This window comes from Alosa sapidissima, chromosome 10, assembly GCF_018492685.1.
Source record: "Alosa sapidissima isolate fAloSap1 chromosome 10, fAloSap1.pri, whole genome shotgun sequence".
Classification (NCBI taxonomy): Eukaryota; Metazoa; Chordata; class Actinopteri; order Clupeiformes; family Clupeidae; genus Alosa; species Alosa sapidissima.
This window is the reverse complement of record NC_055966.1, coordinates 21,710,165-21,722,665: the sequence shown is the minus strand read 5'-3', so window position 1 is coordinate 21,722,665 and position 12,501 is coordinate 21,710,165. Positions and strand designations below refer to the sequence as shown.

General features: G+C 43.1%; 2 protein-coding genes across 4 annotated transcripts in view; one reads left to right on the top strand and one right to left on the bottom strand.

Annotated features, from left to right (window-relative positions):
- The window catches only part of LOC121720595 (teashirt homolog 1-like), a 33,804-nt gene extending 23,975 nt beyond the window's left edge, over positions 1 to 9,829 (bottom strand). Inside the window, exons 1-2 of one of the 3 annotated variants that reach the window (XM_042106875.1) lie at positions 9,704 to 9,829; positions 7,253 to 7,832 (exon numbers count right to left, since the gene is read on the bottom strand). In XM_042106875.1, coding sequence (XP_041962809.1) covers positions 7,253 to 7,292 — 40 coding nt within the window. In that variant the 5' untranslated portion in view covers positions 7,293 to 7,832; positions 9,704 to 9,829. Of the gene's footprint in view, positions 1 to 7,252; positions 8,294 to 9,628 lie in introns of those variants that run through there. The other 2 variants (XM_042106876.1, XM_042106874.1) reach the window with 2 other exon arrangements.
- On the top strand, positions 8,775 to 12,229 carry LOC121720596 (prostaglandin reductase 3-like). Its single transcript, XM_042106877.1, has 2 exons — positions 8,775 to 9,437; positions 11,203 to 12,229. The coding sequence occupies exons 1-2, from the start codon at positions 9,154 to 9,156 to the stop codon at positions 12,125 to 12,127; spliced, it is 1,209 nt and encodes a 402-aa protein (XP_041962811.1). The 5' UTR covers positions 8,775 to 9,153; the 3' UTR covers positions 12,128 to 12,229.
- The last annotated feature ends 272 nt before the right edge of the window (positions 12,230 to 12,501 follow it).

The following is a 12,501-nucleotide window of genomic DNA, read 5'->3' as shown; positions in this document are numbered from 1 at the left end:
GTCATAGGCACAGCGAGGTCTCACTGCCGCTCCTGCTCTTCTCTCACCAGATCCCACATCTGACTATGGCATTAACGAATGCTAACTATGCTAACGTCGAGACAAATATCTCTCTCTCTCTCTCCGTGCACCCACCCATCTCCCACCTCCCTCTTGCCTTCTTTACCATTTTTTCTTTCATTGGAACACATGCTGGCATGCTGAGCTGGTCACCACTAAACCGGGAAACCGAGAGAGAGAGAGAGAGAGAGAGAGAGAGGGAGAGAGAGCAGGAGAAGGGGGAGTCCGCTCTGCAGATGTGTCAGAGCGAGTGAGCGGCCCAGCAGCTAATAAGCAGCCCAGCACACTGGCAAAGCCAAGCGTTCATTTTCTCACTCATTTAACTCAAACTAGCCGCTTTACCCATCGTGACAGATTAACTGTCCCGCGAGGGCGAATCTGGGGGGAAAGAAGACAGTAGGGTCGAGGAGAGATGAGGAAAAGAAGGGGGGTGCAAGGATGATTTAGCCATTTTTCAGGCCTACGGTTCAGACCATGAAAAGCAGAGCTTTTTTACTGCCACGTCATACATTTTACATAAAGCACTGCTTAGGCAGTTATTTAAAAAAGATATAGTTGCTGACAATATCCCAAAATATAAAAAAAATCTCTGGAGGTCTGAGATGCCTGCGCATAAATACATATACAGCAACTACTGAGAGATTTTTGAGGTCATTCTACACACGAACGAAACCCTGCAATCAGCTGGCAAATCCTGAGTGGGTGACCGACTGAGGGCACATCCCAAACGCTGGTCTAATCGTGGCACGCTAGTCTACCACCCAGCGCCATAAATCAACAGGCGGAATAATTACTATTACGCCGCTCTATCGATTAGCACGCCAATGCTCATTTTTGGAGGCTACAGCTAGGGGCTAGCGGAGTGACAAGGGTAAAGTGTTATTTCTTTCACGCACAGACAGCTGGGCGAGGGAGGGGTGGGTTGGGGGTGTTTAGGGGAGGAGGAGGGCGAAACGCACCACTCCACCAGGCAGTAATTCTTAATTGACACCTGTCAAGATAATGGCCGCAGTCACAGCTGCTGCGGGAGAATTTGTCCGTCGTCCTGTTCATCTGTCAGCTCTAATACCCTTCCTGAAAACTGCACCCCCTCACTTCTGTCTTTCTCGCTCTCTCTCTCCACATACACACACACACACACTCCTTCTCTCACATTTTCGCTCTCTCTTTTTCACACACACACACACACACACACACATTCTCCCTCTCTCACGTTCTCTCTATTTCTCTCTCTCCCTCATGGCCTTTCCTCTCTCTTTCCTCCCTCTCCCTCTCTCCGTCATTGGCATCCCCTTCTGCCCCCTCCCTTTGCCCATGGCTGCTAATCTGCATGGGCCTTATGTTTAATGAGGTAAAATAGGGGTGCTTTCATGTAGAAAAAAAAAATTAGCATTTTTAAGCAACATTTCCCTCTCCCGTTTCTTTTTCTTTTTTGCTTTGCCTCGCTCTCGCGTTGAAAAGCGGCTGATGGAAGATGAGAGAGATGACAGAGAGAGAGGGAGGGAGGGAAAGAGAGAGTGAGAGAGAGAGAGAGAAAATAGATACACACATGAAGGAGAGACAGCGAGCAAGGCGGAGAGAGAGAGAAATGTGTGTGTGTGAGAGAGAGAGAGAGAGAGAGAGAGAGAAAAAAAAAGAGAGAGAGAGAGAGACAGAGCTGGAGTAAGCGCGAGTGAAAGAGAGTGGGGGTTAGAGGAGGAGCTCGCCGGGTCCCTGGGTGAAGCGTTGCTCCTCTGGAGAGGGCCCATCTCGTTTGTCTGTTTGTTTGTTGGCATCAAAGGAGTGCCTGGCGCTCTGTGTTCTGCCCATGCTAACTGATGTAATGAGTGGGTAAGCTACGTGTTTCTTCTGCGCCACGGCACTCAAATACTTATTAGACAAAATATTCCGTAATTGCTCATCTTTTATTAATGACAAGAAGATGTTAGATTTAGGTCTCAGAGACTTCCACTAACACTGTGGGGCCACTTAAAAATCGTACCAGTTTAAGGAAAGCAAGCCGCACTGGAGATTGAATCCTTGATCAAATTTGGGACACATATGCACAGGCGCACGCAAACACACAAAGTTTTAATGACAAAGTCAATGATTAAGAAGTATTCCTCGAAAATAGAAAACATCATAAACTTCATCATCTCACTTTGATCATTACAAAGGAATTTACACAAATAATTTTGCAGAAATACCTCTATATGTGTTTGTATAAACTCAGCAATACATACACACTATACAATACACATTCACTAATAGCAGCAAAACATATGTCCAATTAGTTATTTAAATACTGTTACCACGATCAGCAATTTAATGCTATTAGCAAAAACGTGTGTATCAAAAATATTACAACAAGCTGAAAAATAATATACTTGATTTTTTTAATTTTAAATGGCATTTAAAAGTTGTTTACGAACATGTCTAAATTAAAACTATTTATTGCAGATTTTTAACAACCACCTCCCGCTTCTTATTTTCTAGTGATTTGGCTCCGCAAAAGTGTGCAATTATGTGTGTGAGAATGTGTGTGTGCGTGCACGTATATGTGTGTGTGAGAGAGAGTGTTTGAGTGTGTGATCAAGAGAATAAGCCGGCATGTGTTTATGTGTGTGTGTGTGTTTGTGTGTGTGTTTCTGTGCATGTGTAGGAGTAGTGTGTGTTTTCACAGTGCAGGAAAGGTGAGGATACTGATGGTAAAAGCCTATCCTGAGGCCAGTTCAGTAGGAATGACTGGACACCAGGGAGGTCGGGGGCTGTATTTATTTTCCTGCCGATATATATAGCATGGCTATCTCTATCGACACACAGAATAAAAAAATAAGATCATTTAGTATTCTATTCTTTTTTTTAACATGAGTGTCCTTTCTATCACGTATAAATACAAACACATGCACACACCACACGCTACACACAAACACACAATGAGGTGGTAAGGGGACTATAGTCATGTGAAAGACAGAAAGGAGACTGTTCGACCCTTGACTGGCACAATTCCCACATGCAAATTTAACTATTAGTCTCAGAGTGAGGCACAGGAGCAAAACTGGCTATCGACGAAACGGATCGATGTCACCTGCTAACGACACAAGCGGTCCAATTAGTGTAACCTCTACTGAGGCTCTGGGAAGGGAGAGCCTGATCGCTTAACACACACACACATACACACACACACACACACACACACACACACACACAGTTTTTCACTGTGGCTACCTGCTAACTATTGTTAAAAATGTTACTGAGACCAGTTTAAGTTCTTGTCAGATTTTCGGTTTGTAGGGACATTTAATTTAGGCCTGTGCTGTTGTGAGGTAAAAAACAGGACTTCAGTCCAAATTACACAACAGAGAGAGCTCAACTGTCTTGGTTTTGTTAAAAAACTGAGAGAAAAAGATATGAAAAACTTTGTCAAACAAAAGCTTGAAATCAGACCTAGATAATTCCAGTGCAAGCAACACACACACACACACACACACACACACGTTGAAAATAAAAACAGTTCTGAACGTGCAGTGTATTCAAAACATTTTCCCCTACATTAAAAACTAAATGAACAGAAAAGGTTTCCGTCATATGGTGGACCCACTATTGCTGTTGATTTAGAGGTTTGCACATAAATCATAGTATGCTGATTATTTACAGACCTGAATATCACATAACAGCATCACCAACGAGCTGCACAAAGGTCGCTATGTAATCTTAGCTACCCTGGGCAAGCACAGCCATTAATCCCAGGTCAGTGGTATACTTAACCATTCCAAATATAAAATTTTACCCCACACAACTTTCAAAAAGAGTTCCCCCCATTGAGAAGAAAGTGTTTTGACTTGAGCCCACATTTCAGTGAGTCTTGACAAAACCTACTGAACAAATATTTTTTTAAAACCCTAAAAAAAACCAAAGATGTAAACTCATTTGCAATAAATTATATTTAAGTGTGTTTAACCCAGAAAGATCTGGGCTTTTTACGATAAATAAATATCATTTCATTGTTTAAGAAGAGCGGGGAATTTTTTATTATCATAATTCGCCTAGAGAAAATGGGTATCAGAGAGCACAAAAACAAAAGTTGAAACACAGCTGGAAATATGAAATGTGGAAATATGAAAGAATATATGACTAAGAAGGTGGAGAAGAAAATGATGAGGCCATTTTTTCGCAGCCGAGCGAGAGGGAGAAGTGGCGACACAGCTGAATTCGGTTCCCACTTTCGGGGCTTTATTACGTCGTTAAAAGCGGGGGGATTAGCGAGGTCATTAGCCGGCATTGTCTCCCTGACATGATTAGTCAGGTAGCAAAGTCCATTTGTCACCTGCACTGGCAAATTGAGTTGATCCTGCACTAGGGGCTATGGGGACTGTATAATATCAACTTGATTACATCGAGGCAGCTGTGGACCTGACACCTTACTGAATTTGTCAGCATTAATCGTTAGAGCATGTCACAAATCCATCAGCTTTACAGATAATTAGTGAGGGCGTCTTCTAATGAACATCAGAGCGGAAACCTTACCTTATCTATAATAATGGAGAACCCTCTTTCCACCGGAGGTTGTTCTTGTTGTTTTGGCATAAGACTAGTTTCATGATATAATGTCACATACAGCTAAAGATGACTATTTCTACATTGCATAGCACTCTCTCTTGCAGCATGCACTGGCTCACACAAGCGTGCACACACACACACACACACACACACACACACACACACACTGTGCAGCTCAGTCAAAACAAAACATGCACACAATACACAAGAAACACAAAACAATATAATGTATAAATATGAATGTATGCAATCTGTCGATAAGCGTGAAGTGTAGAAGAAGCACTGAAAGCAGGACATAAAAGAGCTGTATAGAAGTACAAAATTATATAAAAATCAACACCAAATGTGCCACCATTGGCACCAAGAATGATAGAATTGCCCTTTCAAGGACCAGATCATGCTGGACTATCGGCCGGAATCAACATGTTTTTTGGGGTCTTCACACTACGGAAGAGGCAGAGTGAAGCCTGCATCCATGATAGGGTGATGAACTCCCTCAACTGTTTAGGCCGAGCTACTCTTCCCAAGACTTCTCTCTGGGTGAGGAGCCTGGGTCTCTTTACTAAACTCTGGCAATGCACCCCCTCTCCCAAAAAGTCTTTCAACTGGTTAACTACTATCTCTCCAAATCAGCTTTTGCTCAATAAGTCACCTTGTCCACTACCATCGAAAAGCTGCGAGCTAGTTTAACACCACGCTTCCACCAACAACACACTCATTGTAAAGTTAGGTTGCTGCTGCTGCTGCTGTTGGTGCTGCTACTCCCACCACTGTGTTAACTGTCATGATAATGCAAGAATGGAAACGCTCTTGGGCTGCCAGCTCCTGATTGACCATTACGGCCAATGATGTATACGCCTGTCAAAAGTGAGACAAATAGATCAATACGAGCGCGTGGAGGGGGGTCACGATGACGGCATGTTTCCATGTAGGAGCTGCCAGGCCAGATTACCGTGGCCCATCACACCTCTGTCAACCTCCAAACCTTTCCAAACTCGTGTGAGAGCAAAGACCATTAAAATCTCTCGCCGTTTTTTTTTTTTTTTTTTTGGGGGGGGGGGGAGGTTGACTTAGCTAGGAATCTTGCGTCATAATCCCCACCACTAAGGTTTCTGATGACATGTTGATATTTACTTTGTGTGTGTGCTTTATTTATGGCCACAGTTAGTTTCAATGGTGGATGTGTGGGAGCACTAACAGTGGGAGCGATGTACATATTTAGGCCGATGCCGGCGTACAGTTATTCCTCGCTAACCCATCAGAGTCACGTATTTAAAATGATAAACCTGCGGAGTTCAAAGTCTTTCGCTGCCTGGCCTCCCGTACAGCCTGCTCTTCGTCTCATATTTCAAAATCTCTTTAAAATTCTATAACTGTCTTTTGTTCACTCCAGTTGTTAATGCCTAACTTCAAAGGCTGAAGCTCATTAGTCGAGAGGTAGAAATCCCTGTCACTCATTTACATTTGTTAAAGGGGGCTGAGAGAGCGAGCGAGCGAGAGTGAGGGGGGGGGGGGGGGGGGGGAGTCTTCAAGTCCAAATCACTAGACCTCAACCTTGATAGTCTTCTTGAGTCAAAGTCTGGTTTTGTTAATGTTGCGAGCTAGTAAACACGACTCGGTCCCATGACCAGAAGAATGTGAGTCAAGTGCTCCCTTGAGTGGCATGTGCAAAATGGGATGAGAGAGGGTCAAATTCTGATTTTCGAGAGTTGTACCCTAAGTCTGTTAATCAGGCAAGCTGGGGGTTGTTAATAAGCTCTACATAATTAGGATTTGACTGGTTTCCATTATCCTAGAAATCCTCTGCGTCTCCTTTCACATCCGTTTCTTCCTCTCTCTTTCACTCTCCAATTTTCCTCAAAATTGGATGTGAGGATTTCTCTTTTTGAGCAACTTTTCTTCTTCTCTTTTTTCTCCTTCTTTAAGAGGGGTGGGGGGGGGGTGGAGAGTTGTCCTTTGAGTGGCTAAAGCTGTCAGGAGCATGCGTGTCTCCATGGGGAGATTTATTGATGTTTATCAGGGATGAATAGATCAAAGGCTGCCACATGACGGGCGATCAATCACGCATCAAATCAAGGATGGCAATCCTCTAATAAAACAGAAAAGAAAGAGAACCAGCTCACGCCAGTTTTTCTCTCCATTTTCTTCCCATTTCTTTGCCTCTCTCCCTCAGTCTCTGATTTAATTATTCATTATTACTCTTGTCTATAACGCTGCAATAAGCCTTGATAGAGGCCCTAGTTCCAGTTAACGTTTTCTCTACATATTTGTCTGGTTAAGCGACTCAAATAAACATGTCAGAATTCAAAATCAATAGACTTTTAGGCTACTAGTAATATAGCACGTGCACCAGTCTTTTCTAATGTTTACCTAGGCTATGTGAGGTATTTCTTATCATTTGCATCACGTATTACATCTTGTAATTACGGCAATAACACTGAGTTCAAATCTAAAATTATTATTTCACGGACTATTCCCACATCCTGATTAAGGCTGCCAGATTACGATGAATGTTGGCAATAACAAAACGATAGGGCGCGTGAAATTTTAAGTAGGTAGTCAGAGAAGAAAATTATAAAATGAAACAACAAATCTATTTTGGAAAGAATTTAGATGATGGCTTTGACAGATAAGAATGGTGAAAGACGCTTACCTGCGGATCGCCTGGGTTCTTGCTGCTTTCGCCTCGGCATAGTGACCCGTCACCTTCCACAATACTTTCATGCAGGAATCACAACAACAGTCGATCAACGAAGAAAAACTATCCAAAATAACTTCAGAGTCTGAATTAATTTGACACTTCTGGAATTCGAGCTAGATAATATAAAATCATCCAAGCAAAAAAGCTTTTCACTCTTTCACAATGCTTGACCGTGTCCTTTTTTCCAAGAAGTGACGGACTTCACAAGATGAAAGAAATGGGTAAAAAAAGTTTCTCAAGTATAGAGACGTTACAGGGGTTGCGCCGATTCATATCATGTCCATCAAAGCTCATCTTCGCTCATCACTTTCTCGGCAAAAAAGCGGCAGACAATTTAAGCCAAGTTTCAGTCACTCCCCTTCTGCCATCGGGAGAAAAAAGATCACAATCTCACCGTGCTACTCTGTAGCGTAGGTTTTCACTCCCAAATCAATAAAGTGAGATGGGTCAAAAATGGAAGCATACACCTCCAGTGTGAGCACAAAGCTTTTCAATAATATTTCCGAGCTGGTGAGGTATCTTCTATTCTGTCCTAAAATCAAAGGAAGATCAGAAAGAAATAGGCAGGCATTAGATGGTTAATGTCAGTCCCGTCACCACGCCACCACAGCCAGATCAAGCCTCGCCGTCGGCGGATACTTTCGCTCTTCCTTTACGCCAGTAGTGGAGAGACGGCTTCTACTTTGCTACATTACGAGTCGCGAAAATATTTCTAGCCGCTGCTCCGAGTGTGTGTGCGGGCGGTTGATGTCGCGCGGTTGCCTGCGTGTGAGGGAAATAAACAAGATGCAGGCATCCACCCTCTCCAGAAGATCGACACGGACTAATTTCTCTTCTTTAAACTCCAGGGAGTGAGCCGGGGTCCTGTCTGATATGAAAAAAACGCGTTGAATCCAGAAGCGTTTCAGACAGTCTCAACTGATAGACAGACGCATCGAGTGGCTTTTCCTGCTTCACTTTTACTCCTCCCCTCGCCCTACAAGCGTCACTCTGACAGTGAAACCTTCCTGTCAATCTATTTAATTGTCTTGTTTTTTCCTCCGATAACGACGAAGTGGCTTTGTATGAAAAATGGATACATTTGTTAGGCCATTTCAGTGTTGAAGATAAGATACAAGGCTACAGGAAGTAATATCACATTAGGCAATATGTAAATGTCAATCATAATATTATCATGCCGTTATCATTGGTCTGCTTAGAATAAAACCATGTATTGCTCGTTTCATAATTAAGGTGTTTCAGAATAGAGTAGCCTATTGCTAATTCGGAGGGGTCTTCCCCGTTATAACTCATGTTGTAGCACAAATGCAAGTGGTAACCTAACTGTTTAATAAACGCATCTCGTTTCTGGAAGGTGCCTTGTGCTATTTTCCCAGCTCAGCATGCCCTGCGTGAGAACAAGGGAAGCTTCGCAGACACACTTGAATCTGACGATGTAGCCCATCACTGACTTCTGGAACACACAAACTCTTATTCTTCACAAATGTGTTCAGGAAATTCTTCAACTTATAAAGGGGATGTTTGAAACTCAAGATTGATTCGTTTCACCTTACTAGGAAGGAAATGTTCCGCACGGGAAGGGGAGGGACTCGGTATTCAACTATAGCCTAAATGCAACATTGCACGCTGCAGTTCACGTTAAAATAATGCTTGTAGTTTTATTTACGTTACAGTGCACCGTGTTTTGCCACTAATGTGATCTAATGATGTCGACGGTCATTTAAAGTGTGCTATATAGAGGCTAATTGTTATATAAAATAAACAAGTTCGGTTGCGACGATAGGTCGATCATTCACTCCGATCGTTGTATCCGAAGTGACCGTGAACTTTGATATTTCATTCTCCTGGATGAAATGTACCTGCCAGTCTTGCAACGAAATGGTAGGAGTGCCTTTTTGGTGTTAAATGATTATTGCAGAAGAACCAATACGGTTTTAGGAGTTAACGTGCTGTCACGGCGTAACATCATAGACCTCTCATACTCCACACACTTCATGGATTTTAAAGGTTCGTCCATACCAAGTTCCATGAAAAAGCTTGTTGTTACGAAACTCAGCCAAAATTTTAGGAGCGCCGTTTCTTTACAAACTGTTCCAGTACCAACACCAGGTGACGGGGATTTGTTGGTCAGAAATCGGTAAGTATAATGCCTTGCTTTAGCTTATTCCCTTTTCTGAAAGCATGCCTATTGAACACAGCATTAATAGCATACTTGTATCCCTATATGCAGAATTTTTAGCTAACCTCATAGTAGCTAGCTAACATTATGGGCGAATATGTAGGCTACACGCGACAGTGTCATTTTGGGTCAGCTGAATAGCGCCTTACCTTGACGGACGTCGTCTTATTTGCATAGTTAGTCATCAGTTGTATACTGAAAACATACTAGAATCGACTAGTTACCTGCAGTTTTTGCAAATTTGTTGTCTTTATGAGGACGATTTTGAGGAAGCTGCTACTATGAGAGAAACGTGTCCAAGTTCCGCCCCAACATCTGTCCATCAATCCATCTCTGCATCTTGATCTATTCCATTTTATTACGTCACTAACCTGCGATATGATATTCTGCCACGTTTGGCACGGCCTAGGGGTAGAGCGAAGAAATGTGTTCAGATACAGTTGCCCAGTCCACCAGCAACCATACCTTTGCAGCAAGGTTATTAGGCTACCGTTTCGACATTATTCAGGTAAATAGTCTGTATCCTAAATGATCGAATTTGAATGGATCTGAGCCTGACATAACCAGCTCAAAACACACAGTCTAGTCGTATTGTTTTGATGACCCTTTTTGAAAAAGAAAAATCCCGCTGAGGAATTTGTCCCCTGATTATAACATTTACGTCGAAACTAATTTTATAAAATGCTAATATTCTATGTGTAGCCTAGGTAGCCTAATGACTTAGCGAAGTAGACTAAACCACCCATTCACTTGTCTATCTGTTTACGCATTAGGCTACCGAAAGTTGAATGGGTGCACAAGCATGCAGTCTGTGAATTTGTTGGGTTTTCACTGACTAAGTAAAATACAGAGATTTCAGAGGCTCATCACTTTTTATGGTATACAAATGCAATGGAGAATTGGCTGCATTACAACATGGTCCAGCGTGCACCTTTTAAACTCAGTCTCTTTAATTGCTTAACTGCATTGTGCCATTGTGGCACAGCTGACTTGAACAATTAATCAAATAACCTTGGAAAATTGCACAGTTTATTCATGTTAAGTTGCACTGCATGAGTGGGTGACAAATGTTGCCTTCTCTGTGTTATAAACTAGCATATTCTTTAAATGAGTTAGAGAGACCCACTACATGAAAGTAATTCTTTAAAAATGAATACTCTGATATGTCCCTATTATTAATGGAGAGAAACAGAAAAAAAAAAAATCAAGGGCTACAGCTAATGGCTGTCCCTTTCACCCAGTCACCACAGTGATCGAATCATACATGAATCTCAGCAAGCCCTGAAAGGTGCAATCATTTATTCATACGCAGTTCTTGTGTGTTGTTATCTGAAATGAAAAGGAGGGCGATTAATCCCAAAGAAAACAACTTATTTGGTGTGTGAAATGTCTTTCTTATCTGACATGTTGATTGTGTCCAGGCAATTTGAGTTTTCCCTTTTTCTTAGTCCTCAGTAATCTGTTGTCTAGTATTATTAAACTATTACCGCAAACGTGTTTCCTTTCCTGGCCTGATGTGCCTTTCATTTAGCAAGGCATATATTTCCATCTCAGAAAACACAGACTTTAAAAAGTAAGCATTTCTGATCAATTTTCAGATACATTTTTTGATAAAATCTCAATTATATAGTGGGTTTTTGATGTACATAATTTTACTATGCCTTTGGAGAAATATCAGCGTGTGAGTATGTGCAGTTCATTGTAATTGTTCTCTCTCGATTAGGTTTGTTGGAATCAATGCTTCTGACATCAACTACTCAGCTGGACGCTATGACCCGTCAGTGAAGCCTCCTTTTGATGCTGGCTTCGAGGGCATCGGCGAGGTGGTGGGCCTCGGCCTGAGCGCCAGCGCCCGCTACACTGTGGGCGACAACGTGGCCTACTTCAGCGAGGGTGCTTTCGCCGATTACACAGTCATTCCTGCCAAGAAGGTGGTGCCCGTGCCCAGTACCAAGCCCGAGTACCTCACCATGCTGCTAAGCGGCGCCACTGCCCACATCGCCCTGCGCCGCCTCGGTGACCTGACCGAGGGCGAGACAGTGCTGGTGACGGCGGCGGCTGGCGGTACCGGTCAGTTCGCTGTGCAGTTTGCCAAGAAGGCCGGTTGCCACGTGGTGGGGACCTGCTCATCGGACGAGAAGGCCGGGTTCCTGAAGACCATCGGCTGTGACCGGCCCATCAACTACAAGTCTGAGGACCTGGCCGCCACACTGCGCAAAGAGTACCCACAGGGCATTGATGTGGTGTACGAGTCCGTGGGCGGCGGCGTCTTTGACCTGTCTGTCAACGCGCTGGCCAATAAGGGCAGGCTGATCGTGATTGGCTTCATTTCGGGGTACCAGTCAGCGTCTGGACTCCAGCAGATATCGGGCGGAATGCTCCCCGCAAAACTGCTGAAGAAGTCAGCCAGTGTGCGGGGCTTCTTTCTACCTCACTTCCTGTCCGACTACCGGGAGTCGCTGACAGACATGATGAAGCTGTTTGCTAAAGGGCAGCTGGTGTGTGAGGTAGATGGGGGAGACTTGGACCCGGAAGGAAGGTTTGTGGGACTAGAGTCTGTGTTCAGGGCAGTAGACCACATGTACGCTGGGAAAAATTTGGGAAAAGTCATTGTCGAGCTGATCCCGGCGGTTGACAGTAAACTCTAATTTCACTAATGATGATCTTCCAGTAATTTCTTAGTTAGGTGAATGACGCAAGATTGTAAATGACCTGAACTGTGAATTCAGATTAAATTGATTTGTATTTTTCAGTGTTGTATTCTGTGGTACCAAATATATAGAGAAATAGCCTTTTTGTGTGTGAGAGCGAGAGTTTTGAGAGAAACTACAGGCCATATGAGAAATCTGCACTTTAAATCTACTTGAATCTAATCTGATTATTTTAATTATAGAAAATCAGCTCAGGAAAAAATGGGATATTGAGAATGGGGAGGGAATGTGGGATTTATCTAAATAGACTCACTCAAATAAAATCTAAGTGCTCTTTTCAGTGTTCAAGCAGAGCGACGCATAGAAGACAT

Excerpts from the sequence above, each read along its gene's own strand:
- LOC121720596 (XM_042106877.1), top strand. The coding sequence starts at position 9,154 with ATGTACCTGCCAGTCTTGCAACGAAATGGTAGGAGTGCCTTTTTGGTG. Across the intron at positions 9,438-11,202 it reads GATTTGTTGGTCAGAAATCG|GTTTGTTGGAATCAATGCTT; the intron begins GTAAGTATAATG and ends TCTCTCGATTAG.